The 23,630-nt window shown below is 33.5% G+C and overlaps 1 protein-coding gene across 1 annotated transcript; it reads left to right on the forward strand.

Annotated features, from left to right (window-relative positions):
- Positions 1-12,490: 12,490 nt before the first annotated feature.
- Positions 12,491-22,904, forward strand: LOC147410465 (transmembrane 9 superfamily member 7-like). Its single transcript, XM_086435689.1, is given in 8 exon segments — positions 12,491-12,651; positions 14,694-14,858; positions 15,015-15,124; positions 15,290-15,398; positions 15,478-15,590; positions 21,193-21,343; positions 21,431-22,094; positions 22,097-22,904. Coding segments are annotated over 8 exon segments (1,908 nt in total). The 5' UTR covers positions 12,491-12,546; the 3' UTR covers positions 22,588-22,904.
- Positions 22,905-23,630: the final 726 nt, after the last annotated feature.

Genomic DNA, 23,630 nt, shown 5'->3' on the forward strand with positions numbered 1-23,630 from the left:
GAAAAATAAAAAAGAAATTAATTAAAAATAAAATAAATCAAATACATTATCGTCACCAAAGCCATATCTCAGAAAACTTGGGATCAACTACACGAATCTTGTTCCCGCATTCATTTATGCTTGAATGAAACAAAGAGTAAAGTGTCAGGGCTCAGGGTTCTCTAAGGAACATTTGTACTGTGGAGGGCAAAATATTCAAGAATCAGTGGATACGAAACAGTGTGCCATGTAACACAACATTTAATATCGATGCCAGTATTGAAGTGAGAAAAAGAACTAAAAAAACTAAAAAAAAAGGCTCTACATATTACCATATTCTGAGGAAAAGTGATAATATTGGTGCATGTTACCATATTCTGAGAAAAAAAAATATTGGGCGCGAGTGGCAAGACCTCATTCCAACTCCCCTGATTGTTAGGGCTTAAAATGGGTCGGATTTTATCTAAATCTAAGTGAATCGAATCCGATTTTTAGCGGATTTGATTTCTTCAATATGGGTTGGATATGGGTTAGAAAACTTACCATCTATAACATGTTCTTATCTTTTTTTTATTTTATTTTATCGGTATGCACGATTTTAACGAGATCAGTAACTCAATGCAGGCAAGAATTGAATATGGTACCATCACCCATAGACTTCACCAACTAAGCAGCTATCTGGCACCTTCTGCCATCTATAGTATATGTTGAACAATTGAAACTAACATTCATATTGTGTCCTAATCGAATCATAAAGAAACGAAACAAAACAAAGTTGCATCGATACGAGACAGATCATTTTCAACATTGTCCCATTTATAATAGTTGCTCACTCTCCATCTATTCCCACATAAGAAAGGCTAATCCCTCAATCAACCCTAGAGTACTATTCTAGCTCAACCCCTCCTCTAGGCCAACTCAGATGAAAAAAAATAAGTTTAATATATCAATCCACATCTTAAAATCAGATTAATATTGGGATCATAATAAACAAAACTAGTTGCACATCCCCGAGTATCGATTTCACCCCAACCTATATTCCCTATCCACAAAGAAAGGGATCCTGTTCTCGAGTTTTAGAAGGTGGTGGCATGGAGCTTGGAATTGGGATTTTGGTTTTCAAAGAGCTTTCAATGATTGGGAAGTGGAGGAGGTTTAATAACTTCATCTATCATGGGCACTATTCCTAGTTATCTCTTGGGAATTTTGTCTGATGAAGATTGTTGGTCATTGCTTGGAAGACGAGTATTTTCAAATGAAAGTTGGGATTAGCTAAATAGTCCATTTAGTAAATCAGTCTTTAAACCTCACTCTAGACATTTCTCGTGATTGAAATGCCAAAATTTCCCTAATCATTCAAATGCACCATTTTCATCCAAACAAAATTGCATTTTTGACATTCTGATTGAGTTTTGGAGACTCCATTCCAATTAAAAAGATTTGAGAATGAAGAAGAATCTATTTTCAATGATTTTTTTTCACGCATTTTGAAGACATATGAAAAAAAATTAGGTTTTTCCAATTCTTTTGCTTCGTTTTTGGATGAAAATCGGTTCAGGAAGGTTCTTTCAGTTTGAAAAAAAATAAGGTTTAATATATCAATCTACCTCTTAAAATCAAATTAATGTTGGGATCATAACAAACAAATACTAGTTGCACATCACCTTGTATCAATTTCACCCCCGTCTAAAATTTGTTTATATTTTTAATTCCAGTCCTATACCTTTTCGTTATAATACCACAAAAAATAATTTTTGTGGTTAGTTAATTTCTTGAAAAAAAAAAAAAAACCCTTTTAATCTTTAATATTACAATAAAATAAAGGTCTAATTCATCGAAATTGCATCATTTTTAATCTTAAAAATTACAATGGATATGAATATTTTAAATTATAAAAATGCATTTGCAATACTTTAAATTATAAATTATGTTATAAAATTAGATCATTTAATTTAATTTTTTTAAAATAATTAATCTTATGTAATACATGTGCATCTGCACAACAACTCGATCACTAATTAATTAAATTGTGAATCAAAAGACTGTTGGATTAGGTCTAAATGATAATTCAGAGAAATTTAATGGAGTCTTATTCATTAAAGTAATCAAAGTCCTATTTCAAAGAATAATGATTTTCTAACGTCCCCCCTCTGACACACACCCCCATATGTGCCCTGCCATGGTATGTGTTAGAACCATAGATCATTTCTTCGGGATACACAACTACACATATGTATAGGGATTTACATTTGTATCCTAAGGGAAAAATCTATGGTTCTAGCCCATGCGATGCCAGGGGGCATGTGTTAGAGGGGGCTTCAGAAAATCACGACTCTATTTCAAATACCAATTTGGGGTCGTGGAAGAGGAAATGGAAGTTTTGTCGGGAAAAGGGATAGAAAGTGTGTTCCATTACCTTAAAAGGCCCAACTTATAATGTATACAGGATTGGATTTAGATGACTCATGAGAAGACACACAATCCCATCCAATAAACATGAAATCCAACAATTAAGATTTATATTTATCCCAATAACACACATCTTGATGATATTTATCCCTAAGACAAATCTCATTAATTGGATTTTGTGTTTAAATAGTTGGGATCGTGTGTTTTTTTTTTATAATGGGTTTATATCATAATATGGATCCATAGAAAGTAATTGACTTAGATTAGTAGCGAAGGTATTAAGTCAAACTTAGGTTATTCCACTTTGTCTAAAGCTATGTTTTCTATTATTGATAGTTTATTCAAATCGATTAAAGAATCATGTTCCTCCATTAATCAAAATCTTGTTAATTGAACAAACTTTTGAGGGGTTGAAACTAAAATCCTAATTATTTTTCTTTCTTTTTCTCATTTCAAACAAACTTTTAAGTACAAAATTGATTATTGAAAAAAAAAAAAAAAAACATTATCAATTTGATTGGATTTTTTTATCAAATATGAATTAAAATGCATATGATTGGTGGCGGTGGGTTGCTATGGTAGTCCTTCCCGAGATTAGTCGTGGTGCGCGCAAGCTGACCCGAACACTCAGTTAGCAAAAAAAAAAAAAAAAAAATGCATATGATTAAAAGAAGAAAGGTGGGATAATGTGAACCCCACTCCACCATAACTGGGTGAGACGTTTATACCCCGTAATTATAACTGGAGTGAGACCCGTCATTGTGTATTATTATATAAATATTTTCCCTAGAATTCAATATTTCATGTCGAAAGTGATTTTTCACCTTACTTGGGAAAATGAATCCTCATCCCTGCGCTCTAGGGTAAGGTCTTCTTCCACCTTCTTTTGTCATTATCACACCATTACCTCTAATACCAAAATTGAAAATGATAGTTCTAAAAGTCAAAAACTGGACTCACATGTCCTATCAATTAAGTCGACTCAAATGAGTGAAAGAAATATATATTAATTTAAATATAATTCTTAATATTTGAAAATAAATAAAATATTTAAAAAAAATTCTTCACAATTTTTTTTTTATATGTTAGAATGACTCTATCAAGTTTCTAGCCCATGCAATTGGAGTTGACTTGATATTTGCCAAGGTGGCTCAACAAATTGATTCAAACAAATTTTGTGGCAGAGTCACCTCGAAATCCAATCAATACAATATTACTCGATCCAATTTGAAGTTTACTCAATAAATTTTAAAACCATGCTAAAAATGGTGAAATTCATTTTCCTAAGCTAACAAAAATAACCTGAATTCTCTTGTTTTTAACTTATAACAAAAGGGTCATAATTTTTCTTCCTAAAATCAATTATCCTCAAGATCTTCAACCTTTATAATAAATTAACTTTAATCTACTTAACCACACATTCAATCCATTGTTTTGAACATCACCCTATTCCCACCCTTGTGAAATAGAAAATCTCATCATCTTCTAATTCAAAAATCACATATATCTTTAAATTTGAAAGTTAAAATAGATTAATTTTAAGGTTAAAAACAAGGGTAAAGTAGATTAATTGTTCTAAACATTGCTTGAATCCCTTATGGAAAATGTTTAGATTTTCTATCAAAAAATCTCATCATCTTCTACTTTAATAATCCTATTGTAGACATCAAAAATTTTAATTGAACCCTACATGTTTCCTAAGTTCCGAGAAAATTTCGAAATCCATAAGTGGGCATGAACATCCAAATTGGGCCCATTGATTGGAATATACCTCTTACAGTCTAGGTTTTGGATTTTTGTGGATAAAACCCATGGTCCAACAAGTCCGAGTATCCACATTAGTATTGAGACTTACACCCAACAAATGGGTTAGCACATGGTTGAGTCCAAAAACCACTAAATTGTGTCGATCCAATAACCAAATACCATTTCAACCAATTTTGTAAAATCCATTTAAGATAAGGGTATAATTGAAAATACTCTCTTACCCTAAGTCTATAAATATTAGAAACTAGGCCATTTGGGAAGATCCTTGGATCATTTTCTCTAAAAAGACAAAAGCTCCCCCTCCAAAGAAGAAACAACCTTTCAACAAAAACTTGAACTCCATTTCTAAAGAAGATCAAGCCTAAAAGTCATTCTCTATAAATACAAAAATCCTTCTAAGCTGATCAAGTGCAAAGTCCAGAGAAAAAAAATCTACAACAAACTTCTATGAAAAAATCAAACATCCTAAGCAATCATCTACAACTCAAGAAACCACTTTCTCAATTGATCAAGTGTGAAGTTTGTAGAGAAGAAATTTATATGCCATCACTTTTGTATTCGACTGTTAATCAAAGGAGATTGCTCTGTTGAACAAGTGTACTGAGATTGCTATCTCCATTTTCATCAAAAATTAATAAAATTGTTTATCATCATATTTTGTGTATCTTTAGGTAGAACACATAATTTGTTGTCGACGATATTAATCTAGTATTTTAGTTTGTAATTGAAATCTAATATTATTTATTTAAATTTAAATATCTATATAATAAAATACAACAGTGGACCACACTTTGTTATAGTTTTGTTGGGGATAAATGTCCCCTCCAACTATAGTGGAGTGGGCTCCACACTACTTCCTTTTTACTCCCTCCATCTTTATTGTCCTTCCTCCCCCCCCCCCCTTCGTTTAATTAGGGTTGTTAATGTGCAGGTTCAGATCGACTTGATTGAGACCTAACTTGACCCTTATCAGGCCAAAGTCGACTAAGCCCTAGCCCGGCTCTAACAAGATCAGGTCGGGTTCTGGTTGAACAAAATGACTAGAATTTAAAGTTTGTAAGTGAAAAGGTGTATTTGTTTAATAAATATTGTTTTGATTTTGAAGATTATTCAATTAAATTTGAAATTCCTGTCTTATTTAACCTAAAGTAGTTTCTGAGGAGAGTTAATTAATAACAATTATACAATATATTTTACATTTGTTTAAATTATACTATAAAATATTCAAGTAACTAAATATATCTATAAGATTTAGTAACAGGTTGGGCTGGGCACCATTAAGTCCTAGCCCAATTTGGATTTGATGGGCTGAAATTTATTAAGCCCGGCCCTACCTTTGCGAGCTCAATATGGAGGCCCTAAACCTCGTTTTATCGGGTGAGCCGAGCCAACAAACTCAATTTACATGTGTACATTTAATAATATCCCTCCAATTTTACTATATTTCACTTTTACCTTCCTTTTCAATTTTACTCTTTTAACTTCACCATCTTACCTTTTTTAACCCCAACGTTTATCCCCCATAAGTAAGGGTTGGGATTTAATCTCTCCATGAATCTTGATGACAACTCTTGCTTTATTTTCTCTCTCTTATATCCTCATTTCCAAGAATATACCTCCAACACCTCTCCAACTTTATCATCTTTCCTCTTTCCCCCTTTTTCAATATTATCTCTCCAACTTAATTGCCTTTCATCAACTACCCTCTTAATCCCAAAGAGGATACCCCCATACCTCATAAAGAACCATTCAAAATCAATCTCACTTGCATCTTGAAGAACAATTTATTATTTATTTTTTTTTTTTCACCATTTTCTAAAAATACCCCTTCAACTTTACTGCATTTTCTCTTCTACCCTTGCAACTTTATTCAGTTTTCTTTTTTCCCTTCTTCTAATAATAATCCTCCAACCTTATTGTCTTTACCTTCTATTTTTTTTTTAATAATACTCCATACAGCTTTATTGTATTTCTTCTTTTACTCATTGATTCCATAGATGACGATCTAGTTACAAGTACAGCTCGAAAATCATACTTTAATATATATATATATAGGGAAGCGTTCGGAGGCCCTATAGAGAGTCAAACATTTTTCAAAATAGGGGTTAGAAGTTTCAGAATGGACTGATTTTTGGTAAGAATGATATCTACATCAAGGAGATCATGCTCACTAGAAACCAGCCCATTCCAAAACTTCTAACCCATACATCGAAAAAATGTTTGACTATCTTTAGGACCTCCGAACGCCACCTATATATATATGTGTGTGTGTGTGTGTGTGTGTAGTAAACCCCACTTCCTTTTATCCCCTACATAAATTGATATGGATTGTGATTTAATCTTGCTACAAATCTCGAAGACAATTTTTAACCCCATTATATATCTTTATTGTGTTTCCTCCCTTACTCCCTTGAGGCCTTGATTGTAAAGAGGAATGTTTTGAATTTGAACTTTATGTTGTATAAAAGAAGAGTCGTGATAATATGACGCCCCTTTTGACACACACCCCCTACACCCCTATCACAGAATCATAGATCATTCGCCTCGAGATACATACGAAAAATTATGGTTATGTGTATCCCCGAAGCAAATGATCAACGATTTGTGATGATGGTGTAGGGGGCATCAAAAAACCATTACTCATAAAAAAAGAATTTTGATAATATGATGTCGTTTTTGGCACATGACCCTTTTTCTCTCCTACCCATAGTGAAAAAAAAAACTTTCTAATTTGATCACCTTATGACATTCAAAAACATGATTCGATGCAATGGAGTTGTAGAGGGAAAAATTATACGAACTTTAAATAAAAATTAAAAAATAGTTATTTTTTACCGTCGAATTTTATTTTAAAATTTGGGTGTTTGGTGGCCGTCCATTTTCAACATGTTGGATCAAGCTCGAAAAATAATATTTTTTAATAATTTCATTTTTTGAATATGAATATTTTCATGAAATCTAAAAGATTGTTGTTGGACTGTCCATGTGATAATCAATGTGGACCCAACGACTTTGTTTAAGATTTGAAATCTAAAAAAATAAATTTGTGGGCAACGGACAAAAGAGAGAAGCTCTATCTGTTGTTGATGTCATTCATGTTACATGTCAAATGTTTGTTGGGTTGTGAGCAAACACGTCAAGGGGCGTCAAGGTGTGCCAAAAATGGTGTCATATCATCAACACTCTAAAAAAAAAGTCATGATAATCTTGTTAAGAAATATAGGGTTCTTTTGTTTTATTGTTTATTAAGGGTAGAATAGTCTTTTTAGTTTTCTTTGATTTAGCTTATATATAGTCTATTTGTATTTAGGTTAGATTATCTTTTTGTATTCAATTGCATTATGCAGAATCAATAAAACAGTAGCTTCCTTTTTTTCTCTGGATTGTTTAACATGGTATCAGAGCATTCATGGAACGAGGTTTAATTTTACAATTTTTTTTAAAGAAAAAAGATGATTTCGAGAGGGTTTTCGTTCAGTTTCTGCAATCTGAAAAGAGACGATTTCGATAAGGTTTTGTTCAGTTTCTCCAATATGGTATTTCGTTTTCCTTTCTTTTGCGATCTGGTTATCTTTGTTTTATTTTTTTTTAAATTATGGCTACTAAAAGAGACTATTCACTTCAGTCTATGTGTGAGGTTGGATGGAAAGAATTATTCGTATTGGAGTTACGTGATGAGAAAATTTCTTAAGGGTAAAAAGATGTGGGGATATATTAGTGGAACTTTTGTGAAACCTAGGGATACCGATGGGGGTTATGCTGCTTTAATAGATGCCTGGGAAGCAAAAAATGCAAAAATTATTACTTGGATTAACAATTCTGTTGAGCATTCCATAGGTACACAGTTGGCAAAGTATGAGACAACAAAGGAGGTTTGGGATATTAGTCAAATTTTGCAAAGCAGTATCAATTGGAGAATGACATACAAGCTCTTCAGCAAAAGAACATGAGTATTCATGAGTTTTATTCTGTTATGACAGATCTTTGGGATCAATTGGCTTTTACAAAATCGGTAGAATTAAAGGCATGTGGTGCCTATATTGCTCGTAGAGAGCAACAACGGTTGGTACAATTTTTAACGGCCATTCGTAGTGATTTTGAAATACTTAGAGGTTTAATTTTGCATCATTCTCCACTTCCTTCTATTGACTCGGTTGTTAGTGAGTTATTGACTGAAGAAATACGTCTTAAGTCTCTATTCTGAAAAGGAATTTTTTTCTACTTCTAGTCCTTCTGTGTTAGCAGTACCTTCTAAGTCTCTCTCTAATAATCAGAATAAGCTTTACACAAGAGTTGCCTTTGATGAGTGTAGTTTCTGTAAGCAGAAAGGACATTGGAAGGCTCAATGTCCTAAGTTGAGACAACAGAATCAATCACAGGAGCAATCTCAATCTTGGAAGTCTGGCAACCAGTCACAATCTAATGCTCATAGACCACCTCAGGGTTATAAACCACCACAGTCTAATATTGCAACAATAGTTTCATCAGGTGCTTTCACTGATCTTAGTACTCTGGCTGAGCAATTTCAGAAGTTTCTCTCCTTACAACCACAAGCTATGTCTATTTCTTCTTCTGTAGGTCAGTTGCCTCATGGTTTTTCAGGTATGTCACATTCTGTATGGGTCTTGGATTCTGGTGTTTCACATTGTATGTCTAGATTCTTCATCTTTTGCTTCTGTATCTCATTCGACTTCTATTCCTGTCATAATTGTTGATAGCACTCCGATGCCTTTAATAGGTGTTGGTTCTGTTGTCACATGTCACTTGTCTCTCCCTAATGTTTATCATATTCCTAAACTCACATTAAATCTTACTTATGTTTCAGTTATGTGATTCTGGTAATTTAATCACATTTTCCTCTTCTTCTTATTATGTGTAGGATCTGCAGTCTCAGAAGCTGATTGGGACAAGCTATAGGAAGGGAAGACTATATATTTTGGATGAGTTAAAAGTGCCAGTTGCTGCTACTACTAGTGTTGATTTGTCTTTTTTCGTTTGAGTCATTCTTTTTCTAGTTTTTATTTATTGCATTCTCGCCTAAGTCATGTTTCGTCTTCTCGTTTGAAATTTTTAGTTTCTACAGGGGCTTTAAGAAATTTGCAAACTTCTGATATTTCTGATTATAGTGGATGTAAACTGGCAAAATTTTTAGCTTTACCTTTTAATCGAAGTATTTCTATTTCTTCTTCTCCATTTGATTTGATTCATTCTGATGTATGGGGACCTTCTCCTGTTGCCACAAAAGGAGGGTCTCGATATTATGTTTCTTTTATTGATGATCATACTCGTTATTGTTGGGTTTATTTAATGAAACATCGTTCTGAATTCTTTGAGACATACTCAGCCTTTCGTGCTCTTGTCAAAACTCAACATTCTGCTGTTATCAAATGTTTTAGGTGTGATTTGGGTGGGGAATACACTTCTGATAAATTTTGTGAGTTGCTTGCCTTAGATGGAACTGTTCATCAAACTTCATGTACAGATACTCTTGAGCAAAATGGTGTTGCTGAAAGAAAACATAGGCACATTGTTGAAACTGCTCGTTATCTCTTGTAGTCTGCTTCTGTTCCTAGTGTGTTTTGGGGTGAAGCTGTTCTTACTGTTGTAGGTTTGATTAATATAATTCCATCTTCTCATATTTCAGGTTTTTTTCTTTCGAAAAGTTGTATGAGTGTGATCCTAATTATTCTTTCTTTAGAGTTTTTGGTTATACTTGTTTCGTTATTCTTCTTCATGTAAAACGCAGCAAGTTGTCCTCTCGATCTGCTATTTGTGTTTTTCTTGGTTATGGTGAAGGTAAAAAGGGGTATCGTTGTTTTGATTCAATAACTCAGAAACTTTATGTGTCTCGTCATGTTAGTTTTCTCGACATATACCTTTCTTTTCTATTCCATCTACTACTTATAATTTGACTAGATCTGATCTTATTCGTATAGATCATTTTTCTGAGGATTCTGATAGTTTGTCATCTCAGGTTCTTAATACTTCAAATACCCCTTCTCATGTTCTTACCTCGTTATCTTTACAACCAATTCGTACTGATCATTTTGCTAGTACTGACACTTTGCTCTCTGGTACACTTGAAGCTCCTCTTCTCATATGGTCCCTCAAGCTCCGTCTGAGATTATGGATACACCTCTACGTCAATCCATACGCATTCATAAGTCTAGAAAGTTATCAGATTTTGCTTATTCTTGTTATTCTTCATCTTTTACTTCATTTTTAGCTTATATACATTGTCTCTCTGAACCCTATTCCTATAAAGAGGTAATTCTTGATCCTCTTTGGCAACAAGCTATGGATGAAGAACTTTCTGCTTTGCATAAGACAGGTACTTGGGATTTGGTTCCTTTATCTCCTAGTAAGAGTGTTGTTGGTTGTCGTTGGGTGTATAAGATCAAGACTAATTTTGATGGATCAATTGAGCGATACAAAGGTAGGTTGGTTGCAAAAGGGTACTCTCACCAGTATGGTATAGATTGTGAGGAGACATTTGCTCCTGTTGTAAAAATGACTACTATTCGTACTTTTATTGCAGTAGCTTCGGTTCGTCAGTGGCATATCTCTCAACTTGATGTTAAAAATGCCTTTTTGTATGAAGATTTTCAAGAAAAAGTTTATATGGCGCCCCCTCCTGGTGTTTAACATGATTTTTGGTATGTTTGCAAGCTCAATAAAACGTTATATGGTCTCAAACAAATACCTCGTGCTTGGTTTGAAAATTTTTCTGTTGTGATATCTTCCCTTGGATTTACTTCTAGTAGTCATGATTCTGTACTTTTTGTTAAGTGCACTGATGCATGTCGTATCATTTTGTCTTTATATGTTGATGACATGATTATTACTGGTGATGATATTGATGGTATTTCAATTTTGAAGACAGAGTTAGCTAGACAGTTTGAAATGAAGGATTTGGGTTCTCTACGATATTTTTTGGGTATTGAGGTAGCTTGTTCACCCAGAGGTTATCTTCTTTCTCAATCGAAATATGTTGCAGATATTCTTGAGCAGGCTAGACTTACTGATAATAAGACTGTTGATACTCCCATTGAGGTTAACGCAAAGTATTATTCTTCTGATGGTTTACCTTTGTCAGATCTTACGTTATACCGTACTATTGTTGGGAGCTTGGTATATCTTACTATTACTCGTCAGATATTGCATGTGTTGTTTATGTTGTTAGTCAGTTTGTTGCTTCTCCTAGTACAGTTCATTGGACAGCTGTTCTTCGTATTTTGCGGTATCTTCGGGGTACAGTCTTTCAGAGTCTTTTACTTTCATCCACCTCTTCTTTTGAGCTGCGTGCATACTCTGATGCTGATCATGGCAATGATCCCACAGATCGCAAGTCTGTTACTGGTTTCTGTATCTTTTTGGGTGATTCTCTTATTTCTTGGAAGAGCAAAAAACAATCTATTGTTTCTCAATCTTCAACCGAAGCAGAATATCGTGCTATGACATCTACTATCAAAGAGATTGTTTGGTTACGTTGGTTACTTGCAGATATGAGAATTTATCTTTCTCATCCCACTCCTATGTATTGTGAAAATCAGAGTTCTATTCAGATTGCTCACAACTCGATTTTTCATGAACTAACTAAGCACATTGAGATCGATTGTCACCTTACTCGTCATCATCTCAAGCATGGCACCATTACTTTGCCCTTTGTTTTTTCTTCTTTGCAGCTTGCAGATTTCTTTACCAAGTCGCATTCTATTTCTCGTTTTTGTTTTCTAGTTGGCAAACTCTCGATGCTTGTAGCTGCTACATCGTGAGTTTGAGGAGAGATGTTAAGAAATATAGGGTTATTTTGTTTTATTGTTTATTAAGGGTAAAATAGTTTTTTCAATTTTCTTTGATTTAGCCTATATATAGTCTCTTCGTATTTATGTTAGATTATCTTTTTGTATTCAATTGCATTATGCACAATCAATAAAATAGTAGCCTCCTTTTTTTCTCTGGATTGTTTAACAAATTTGACTCCTTTACATGGCATACTCAAAATACTCTCTTGACGAAGCATGTGCTAGAACCATAGATTTTATGCCTCGGGATGCACATCTGCACATTCACATAAATATGTGTAGTTGTGTATCCCGAGGGAAAAATATTTATGATTCTAGCACGACACATTAGGAGAGTATTTTGAGAATGCCACGTGGGAGAGTTAGAAAATTATATTATATTACTCAAAAAGAAAATTCATTTGGACGAGTGTGGAACGTTTTGAATCGCTCGATCCGGGACGAATCGTCTGAGTCTTGCTTTCGGTAGGTATCGAGACGATCCCGAAAACCGAGATTAAAAAACCCATGAAATGAAAACCCACTGTACTCTCTCTTTTTTTCGTCTCACACCTCGCATCGTCTCTCTCTCTCTCAAACATCGAAGATGGGTAGCTCCGCTTGGATCGCAACCCTCTTCTTTGCTCTTCATCTCGTCCTCCCATCACACTCATTCTATCTCCCAGGTGTCGCTCCTCGTGATTTTCAAAGGGTATGTTCTCTTTTCTAATCTTCTTTCTTTATTGTTATTTTTTTTTGTCGAAGTAAATCGATATGAAATGGTTTAATTTCTCCCGATCTTTGAACACTTGATGCTTATTAGCTTGCAAATTAGCTCTTTTTGCTGACTTATTTCAACTCAGTTGTTGATTTTGGTATGTGGGTTTTAGAATTTGTTCGGATTTGGATCTAGGGGTATACGTTTTTAGATCTGGGTTCTGATCTTTCTTAGTGTTTCAGTTCTTTTTGGATCTGGGTTTTTGAGGTTATGGGGTTGGGGATTTGTTGAGTTGAATGTGGGATGGGAATTTGAAATATGGTTTGGATTTGGAATCATCTTTTGACAGATCGTCTTGCAGTTGTTGAATTTGTGAGGAAAAAATTGAAATTCCGTCTATCTCCCTGATTCCTCCAGCAATCATAGATTCTTTTGATCGATGCATGTTCAATAAATCGCATAAAATAAACACCATAAGGACAAAAATTGAACAAGAGAGAGATTTGTCGACTGGGTTCATCGTAAGTCCAATAACTACCTCCTCAGACAGCGGAGAGCATTGTGAAAAAATTCTCTGATTTTTTTAAAATGTGATAATTAATTCACAATTCTTTCAATCTGTGATTTAATCCCAACTTATTCGCAAAATACATGTTTATTTTATATTTAATATGAAATTTTGTTTAAGAATATATGTTGATAATATGAAATTTTGCAATTTTGTTTAATATTTTTTGAAGATATGAATTATACACCTCAGGATTGTTCACAAGTATCAATATTTATGTAGGTCGCATTTGAGGGACATCTGCAAGTGACAACTATTTTTACATCTCTTGGATGCCATCCATTTTACAAGATCCAATGACATCTGGTGGTGTTGTAGAAAACATTGAAAAAATGGATGGCATCCAGGCGGTTGTGTAAAAATAGTTGTCAGTTTTAGATGTCTCCCGAACACGTCCCTATATATATTTTTTATTTATTTTTCCCTACTCAAACCTTCTGTTTTTTTTCCAAATTGTTCCCGAATCCCAACTTTTTCACTATGCCTGAGATATGTTTGACTAATTTCCTGAAGAATCTTGTTACATGTATTCCTCTTATTCTAAGATAGCAGCCCAGACCCTTTCAAATTACATGGTGCCCCCTTTAGATAGATAAAAAGGAGTCCTCTTTCACCTCCATAGTTAAAGGTCTTTCCACTTTAGAAGACTATTCCTGATAAGATGAAATCTCACTCATGCCACCTGGCACAATAGACGAGTACGATATGGATCTCGAGATATATGAGATTGTACTTCTTGAAATTTGCATTGGAACAACCTTAGCGTTGAGATTCTCTCAATTGGTACCATGTGACCAGTTCATATGGTGGATTATTATTTTTTGTCCCCACATTGACCTACAATGATAACTCGGTCGCATCTGAGAGGTTCTTTCTTGGTTTGTTAATTTGGGTTGTCAGTCTTCTGATTAGTTTTTGGAATTATTTCTATTTATAAATGAGAAATTTTTATTGTAACAGGCAACAAAAAAAGCTGCAAGATCAGGAAAGAGAGTTTTCTATAAATGGGATAGGTCTATGTGCATTGCCAATGTGCATGTGCTTACTACTTTGTGCCTGAAATTATTAGCACTTGGCTTTTACTGAGACCTTGGGATGTGAAGTGAGACAGTAGCCTTGAAATTTTATATGACAAGGAGTGGATGAATTTAAAACATGTGAGGGATATTTTTTGGTCTTTCAATAAATATTTCTCTAGTCAATGTATTTGATTGGGCAGAGAGGAATTTTTTTTTACTAACTTGAATCATATTTTAAGCAATCCCTTGTTCTACTTGTGAACTGATTTCTATTTAAGTGAAGTAAGATCTTGATTGGCAAGGTGTGAGCCTGGTATTCTTAAAATGTTTATTATTCTCTTTTGTACTTATTTGTTTAATAAATTTGTTGTTCGATATTTTTTTCTTGTTTTCAGTTAATTAATGAAATTATTAATTCTTGATCTCATATTTTCTTATTTCTTGCACAGGGTGACCCTCTTCAAGTCAAAGTGAACAAGCTGTCATCGACTAAGACACAGCTTCCTTATGATTACTATTTCCTGAAATTTTGTAAGCCCAAAAAAATTATGAACAATGCAGAAAATTTGGGAGAGGTACTTCGAGGTGATCGCATTGAGAACTCCGTTTATACAGTGAGAGCCTCTATACCTCTTCTCTAGATCATTTTCATTTTAAGATTCCATTCTTCAGTTGGAAGTTAATGTAAACACTTAGAAAGTTTTTCTTTTTAAATTGTTGCACGCACCATATGACGTTTTTCTGGTTCTAAATTATGAATTATGGGACAGTTTAAAATGAGAGAAGAACAGACTTGCAAAGTGGCCTGTCGGGTAAAGCTTGATGCTACAGCTGCAAAGAATTTTAAGGAGAAAATTGATGATGAGTACCGAGCAAACATGTAAGTACTTAATTAATGTGATTCCTTCATTAATTTCCTAGGTCTTATTTCTATACGTATAAACGTATGGTTAAAAGGTAAAAAAAAATAACGTTTTTAGCTAAAGTTTGTTTGCATAGAATTGTTCTATTTTACTTTACTGACATCTCTTTGATTGATATACAGGATTTTGGATAATCTTCCTGTTGCAGTTCTTAGGCAAAGGAGGGATGGAAGTCAGTCCACAACTTATGAACATGGTTTTCGTATTGGGTTCAAAGGAAACTACGCGGGGGTACGTTGCACTTGGTGCTTTTTTTTGTGCATAATGTTTTTGTCATTACTTTTATTCACTTACTGGCTTATTTCTTCAGAGCAAAGTTGAGAAGTACTTTGTCAATAATCATTTGAGCTTCAAAGTCATGTATCACAAGGATCTCGAGACTGACTTGGCCCGCATTGTTGGTTTTGAGGTTACCCCAAACAGGTGCTGTGTTTTTTTGTTCAACTCTTTTGATTTCTATCAACTTCATTCCTTCAAATGCATTTTATTTCATCGGTATCTTCCTTGCTGTGCATATATGCTTAGGGTCATAGTTCCCTTTGGTTGTTTTATTACATAAAGAGCAATTAATTTTCTAAACATTTTAAAAGAAATGATGAAAACACAACCTCCTGAAGGCCGTGCCAGCTTGCTTAGTTGGTGAAATCAATGAGTGTTGATAGCACAATTTGGGTTCAGATCCTCGTTCACCCACTAATTACTAACAATAAACCCGCTTTCTTTTAAAAAAGGGAAAAAAACTACTCCCTGCATTTGATGTCTTCCCATAAGGAAATAACCAAAATGTGAGACAAAAATTGGAAGTTGGGTTCAGGGAGAAGGAAAATGCTTTGCTTATATATTCTGCAGGGCCCACTCTCAAACAGTTTTTTCACGATTTAATAGTGGATCTACTTTATAAGCAGTTTCAAGTTTTTGGAGTCGTGGTCCGAAGTCCCAACCAATGTTTTTAGACGCTAAGGCATGAGGCGTGACATTGGGATCTTTAGTGCCTCGAGGCGTAAGGTGTAAGCCTCATGTGCATGAATTTTTTAAAATAGAAAATATAAAATATAGAAATAATTTATATCAAAAATTAAAAAATAGGATAATCATTCAACACATATTTCTAATTTTAAAACTTCAAGTTTTAATTTTTTTTATTTCGAAATTCCAAGTTTCAATCCTCATAATCAAATTCAAGTTTTAATTCCTTATACTTAGATTCAATAGCCAATTGATACCCCCCTCCCTTTTTTCAATGCCTGGTTGCTTGCCTCTGCTTCAACAACTGATATTCCCCCACTCAATTTTTTTGCTTTCTTAACAAGAAGCTTTAAAGTTCAAACTGGTGTGTTGGCTCTATTGCAATTTGTAATCCTGGATAATCTCTGCAATTGTATAATAAATTGATATTCATATATTTTATGGCAATGGAGAATGGTAACCAGAAATCAAATTAGAGTTTGTCTTTTTAGAAAGACATCAAAATAGAAAGTCAAAAATTCTTCTTTATCGATCAAAAAAAAAAAATTTCTTGCTTTCAAGCAGATGTTAGTACTCTACTAAGCAATAAAATACCTCGTATTTTATCTTTTGCCTCTGGTTGTCTCACATTACCATATATGGCTTGGTCCGTAGCAATACCTTGACCAACTCCAGGTCCAATAGAAGCAAGCCCTATGGCCGGTCTGGCAGCAATAACGGAAGCGACATAAATCCAAAGATAGGGTTGTCAATGGATTAAATCAGATCCGAGACCCGATTTGATAATTCCATGTCCGGTTCAAGGATTTCGGTTCCATTTAAGGACCCGATTCAATAATTTGATGACTTACCGGATCGGTTTTGAATCAACCATGTTTCGATCCGATACGGGTCCAATCTGTTAGTGTGTTGGAAAATATAAAAATTATGTACATTTGGTCCAACCCAAGCCCGATATAGCATTGCAGGCCTGGGCTTTGATTTTTCCGACCTATAGTCCATTCGTTCGGCTTGCTTATTGTACCACATGTGAATGATGTGATGTGACTATGATACTATGTCTGATCTTATTAATAAATATCTTTGATTTAAAAAAAAAGTAACCTTTGGGCTAACGAGCAGTTTAATGATCCTTTAATATTTTAATTAAATGAGAGCCCCCAAACATTTAAAAAAAATTCACTTTTCACCATTTATTATTTTATATACATATATCATATTCTTTTAATAAAAAGATATTTTGACCTTATTTTATTGTTACTTTTAATTGTTTGAAGGATAATCTTTGTAATTTGACCTAAGTAGGTTAAATGATTTAAATACCTTTAGTTTATTATTGTTATTACAGTTGAATGGTAAATTAAGTCATTTGACATCATTTTTTCCTATAAATACATCATTTCATTGTATATTTATACTATCAATTCACACTCTCTAAACTCTAATCCTCTCAGTCTCGATATTGAACTCTCAAACCTCAACACTCGAATATTCAACATTAAAGTGCTCAAGTCAAGATTTAAGTTTTTCAATCTCAACTTCCAATTTCAAGCATCGATCTCAATTCTTGAATTTTCTATTTACTTTTTATAAAGGTAGAGGTTGGTACATATTTGTTTAGTCCTCTCCTCCCTAATTTTAATTTTTCCTATTTCTATTAACTATTAATTATTTTAGTGGGAAAACATAGATGTGGAGCATTGGAATATTTATCTACCCTAAATGATGTATCTAGAATTCTTCCTTTTGAGTCAGTAGGATTGGAAAATAATAATGAAGCAGGAAGTTTTACTATTTAAAGAACGTTGTAAATATTGTGGTGTTTCATGAACAACACCATCTTCAAGTGGCACTAACCACCTTAATAGGCATGTTAAGAGTTGTACTAATAAAAAAATATAAATGTTGGAAAAATTCAAATAAATAGATTATCCTAGTAGGTCTATTTATATTTATTTATGAACAAAATAGGGTTAGGTGAGAAACTGTAAAATATTTAGTTAAAAAAGAAAAATCATTTAATACAATAGACTTCCCAGATTTTATCTAATTGATACATGATTCATTCGGTCCATAATTTCATCCATTTTTTTGTACAACTGCAGGAAATGATTCAGTGAAATTAAAGTAAAGAATGAGAATTTAACTAATTTATTTAAAATATTTGGAAAAAAAAATTGTATAACGTCGAATATGTGGATATCTAATCAAGATTTAGGTTATATTTGGGTAACAACTCATTTTATAGATTTCAATTGGATTATATAAAAAAGAATAATTTATTTTTCTTAGCTTGAGTATCATTCTGGATATGTAATATGTGCATCGGTAATTCAAATACTTAGAAGTTGGGGAGTACAAAGAAATGTTGTCAATAAACTTTAAATAATGCATCATCTAACAATAGGTTAGTAGACTATGATAGTCAAATAATACCTCTTAGTTATAATTGAAAAACTATTTTATATATGTTGTTGTAGTCGTATATTAAATTTAATTTTATAAGATGGTTTGCAATTAATTAAATGATCTTTAGAATTAATTAAAAATGTCGTAAGTTATTTCATTATTTTCTCATCTAAATATCAAGAATTTCGATTACTTTGTAAAGCTTATAATGTAAAATGTAAGAAATTTTCTATTGGTGTTAAACATCGGTGGAATTCAACTTACCACATGTTATGATAATTTTATATCAAATTTTAATTAATCAATATCTTTATGAAAAAAAGTATGCGATAAGTGTTGGAACCGTGCGATTATAATTAAATTTTTTACGATGCAACTATTTGTTTTTTGGTATTTAAGACGTGACTTCATCTCAAGTTCCTAGTCATTTAGTTAATTTTTAATGATTATCGCCAAAATCAAATTTTGAAAATATTTGTAATGTAATGGAAAAATATTGGGATGAATTCCCTTCGACTTTTGGATTAGCAATAGTTATGGACCCTAGATTCAAATTATGAGTAAAAATTTTAATTGAGTTTATAAATGATACAAATATTCAATGAACTTAATTTAATATAAATGAAATCTTATTTAAGTTTTTTGAAGAATACCAAAATGCATAAGGTAATAATGTAGGATCTAATAGTGAACCTATTTCTAGTTCTTCTCAATCAAGAGGAGTTTGAAAATTACTTTGGGGGGGGGGGGGGGGGGGGGAGGGAGGGATTAACTATCTATCATCAGGTGTTGGTACTAAACTAGATTGTTATTTAAAACAACCAAACATAAAAGAACATGAGGATTTCTATATTTTGGCTTTGTAAAAGGGACATGGGGTTAGATTTCATGTTGTTTCGGCAATGACTTGTAATTTACTAACCGTTCTTGTTTCTAGTATAGCATTATAATCAACTTTTAGCTCATGGAAACATGTATTAGATGACTATCAAAGTCAAATGATGCCAAAGATATTGCAAGCTTTTGTATGTCTGAAGGATTTGTACCAAGTAGAAAATGGGACTTAAAGTTTAATCGATCAAGAAGCTCTCAAAGAAGAAACGAAACAACCAAATTTAGATACTACTACAAATACAAAAAATGAATGAAAAACATGTAAATTTGTAATTCTTTTTTATATATATTAAAATTATTTTATTTTGGGGTAAAGTTATGCAAATGATAGATAGGTGAGTGGGTGCCAACCTCGTTGGGATGGACTCAACATATTGTGATGCAATTCCCTCCTTTAATTAATTTTTTTATTTACTTGAATTGTTATTTATTTATTTATTTTGTAAAATTGTACTTTAAATTTTTTTTTACATTGATGTAATGATTCGTTTAAATAAATTAAAAAATGAATAAAAATGTGATTTTTTTAATTAATGTGTTGGTGTTATTATAAAGAAAAGTATTTAGATTTTTTTTAAAGGTTTTTGAGGCCAAAGCCCGAAGCCTGTCCATTGGCCCGCCCGGCCTGTGTCCCTACTTAAGCCTGAATATTACCGGGCTGGTGGCTTGAATATCACCCACAACTTGACCGGCCTATTACTATCTAGGCCTGCGACTTGGCCTGGCATTGTTGAGCTCGGCACATATGCAACTAACTTCATCTATAACTGGTGCAAAAATATACAAACTTAGGGCCAGCCAATTCCGTATGTGCTTATGGTATCTTAATAATTTGTCTCCCACAATTTGTTCTCATTTTAGTTATAGTGTTCTCTCATACATGTTCTTAAATACGTCTACTATCCATTTAGCTACTTACAAAAAAAGAATCCATTTTTGTTTAGGTGGGATATTGTTAGTGGGGGGAGATAGTTGGTTGTATCCTTTTTTCGGACATCTTGTCCTCGCATTAATAAAAATTTTACTTATAAAAAACAGCTAAAAATTTAGGTTTCCTTTCTTTTCTAGTGTCCACCAGATTAATTGTTTAAGTTCTCTATTATAGAAAAGATGTGGATATTCTTCCTCTTTTCTTTATGATTGTCCATTATTTGCCTAAACATAGAAATTGCTTCAATAGTTGACCTCCCTGGCATAAAGACCGTGTGCACTCCCATTTTTTTCTGGTTTTTTTTTTTTTTTTTTTTTTGTACTTTTGTGATTTAAGTTTTTAAGGTGGGTTGATCCCAGGTAATCATACTTCACCCCCTCATCAAGGTGGCACCATCAATATGAGCTCCTTATTTATGCTTGTATGTTTTACTTGTATACATGTAGTTTGATCTCATAGTTTATACTGAAAAACCAGATTATTTATTTATTTATTATCAGTAACGAAATTTATTGAAAAAGTGGTCAAGAACAACTAAGGTAAAGCAATAGAACAAACCCAATCCCACTGAGAAACCAGATATTCAAAAGGCTCACGCCTTAGATTCTCAATTCTTAACTTTGGATCTATGGGTAGCTGATTTGCAATCCGGTTGTGACTTCCTTGGTGACTTCATTACAAATGTGCATGTCATTGTATCTATTTCTTCTTATAGTGTCATTCCCTGCTCTCTTACATATAAATACTTGACATGATCTAAATAATTTATCAGATAATGGATTCCTGGTCATGTTTCTTGTCTTCTCACTTGGTTCTTGCAAACAGCATCAATCACGAGTATAAAGTTTGGGATGAGAAGAATCCTCAATTGGTAACATGCAACCCAAGCACCAAAAATATTATTCAAGGTAGTACTGTTCCACAAGAGGTTGATACAGATAAGGAGATCGTATTCACATATGATGTTACTTTTCAGGTATAATTATTATACTTGTCATACCTTACCTTTGTTTCCAATTTTTTTTTTTTTTTTTCGGTTTCTTACTTGGTTCTCTCCTCGTAGTTGAGTGAAATCAAATGGGCTTCTCGTTGGGATACGTACCTCCTCATGAACGATGATCAAATCCATTGGTTCTCCATTATCAACTCTTTGATGATTGTTCTCTTCCTTTCTGGTATGGTTGCCATGATCATGATGAGAACGTTGTACAGAGATATTGCCAACTACAATCAGTTGGAGACCCAAGATGAAGCGCAGGAAGAAACAGGATGGAAACTTGTCCACGGGGATGTTTTCAGGCCTCCCACTAATTCCGGATTGCTATGTGTTTATGTCGGGACTGGGGTCCAAGTATTTGGAATGACTCTCGTTACAATGATATTTGCTTTGCTGGGTTTCCTCTCTCCTTCCAATCGAGGGGGATTGATGACTGCCATGGTTCTTTTGTGGGTCTTCATGGGCTTATTTGGAGGCTATTCGTCAGCCCGTCTGTATAAGATGTTTAAAGGCACCGAGTGGAAAAGAAACACCTTGAAAACAGCCTTCATGTTCCCCGCTATTCTTTTTTCCATCTTCTTTGTGTTGAATGCACTAATCTGGGGTGAGCAATCATCGGGTGCAGTGCCGTTTGGGACCATGTTTGCGCTTGTGTTCTTATGGTTTGGAATATCGGTGCCATTGGTTTTTGTGGGTAGTTACTTGGGTTTCAAAAAGCCGGCAATTGAGGATCCGTGAAGACAAACAAGATCCCCAGACAAGTTCCAGAGCAGGCATGGTACATGAAACCAGTTTTTTCTGTACTCATCGGGGGCATACTTCCTTTTGGTGCCGTCTTCATCGAACTCTTCTTCATCTTGACATCCATATGGCTTAACCAATTCTACTACATCTTTGGCTTCCTCTTCATAGTCTTTGTCATCCTTCTCATCACTTGTGCTGAGATAACGATCGTGCTATGCTACTTCCAGCTCTGCAGTGAAGACTACCATTGGTGGTGGAGAGCTTATTTGACTTCGGGTTCATCTGCTCTCTACCTTTTTCTTTATTCGGTTTTCTACTTCTTCACAAAGTTGGAAATAACGAAACTGGTGTCGGGCATCCTGTATTTTGGGTATATGTTGATTGGGTCTTATGCGTTCTTCGTCTTGACGGGGACAATCGGTTTCTATGCATGCTTTTGGTTTGTCAGAAAGATCTACTCCTCTGTTAAGATTGACTGATGCAAAGATGCGAAAAGACTACTCTTGATAATGAGGACTACATGAAGTTGGTGAGATTGCAGAGGACAGGATAGGATGTTGTCGCCTTATCTCTACTTTTTTCAGGATAATTTCACTGTACTGAAGTGGTAGGAGAGGGGAGTTCTCTTCAATTTCTTCCCTAACTCTCTATTTTGCAGGTTAGTGTTAGGACTTGGCTTGTATCTTTGCTTCTATTTTTATTTTTGTCTTTTGTTTGTTTTACACATTCTGTTATGAACTATGTATTTTATTTTAAGTGGCTTCTACCTACAAAGCTTGCACCGGTTATCCTCCTAGGATCTGTTGTCTGACCAAAAAACCCATCGGTTTAAGAAAAAATAATCTCAATTTTTAAGAATTCAGGTTGATGTCCATCAAGGTAGTTTGTCTCTGTTCTGGTTTAGAAAAAATGGGTATCAGTTGTTTACGATCATTTGAGTTCAAGTTCAAAAATGTTGGAAAATTGTTATTTCAAGTATATATATTTTCAACTAGGCTTTAATGAATGATGATTATGTCGTGGGCTTGGTGGCATGAATTTACTTTGGTGAAATTTCCTAGAAAGAGCAACTCATAGCATGAAACCGATTGTTGATTCCATTTTTACTTAAAAAGAGTGTAATCATGACCATATTCACCAAGTCAGACTCAAAAATGGGTTCAAAAGAAGAAGGATTTTTTTTTAAATGGGTTAGAAATATTAAAAAATCATAATAAATAAAAATGTATCCATAGTTATAATATCTATGCTTTATAACTTGTGTCTATACAAACTGTACATTTTATAATGCTAAAAAAAGGTTAATGATCAATATATCTTTCTTTTGGAAAAATAATATACTATTAATTATTATTATTATTATTATTATTTAAATAACATCATGACATTATCATCAAATGTCAATTAAATGATGTACCAAATCACCCAAAAAAAAAAAAAAATCATTAGGATATAGAATTAATCACAGGCCTACAAAAAGTGAGTTATTTTTATTTTTAAAAGAAAAAAAAAGTGTTTAAAA

Source organism: Akebia trifoliata, chromosome 1 (assembly GCF_017979445.1).
Source record: "Akebia trifoliata isolate Shusen 1 chromosome 1, ASM1797944v1, whole genome shotgun sequence".
NCBI lineage: Eukaryota > Viridiplantae > Streptophyta > Magnoliopsida > Ranunculales > Lardizabalaceae > Akebia > Akebia trifoliata.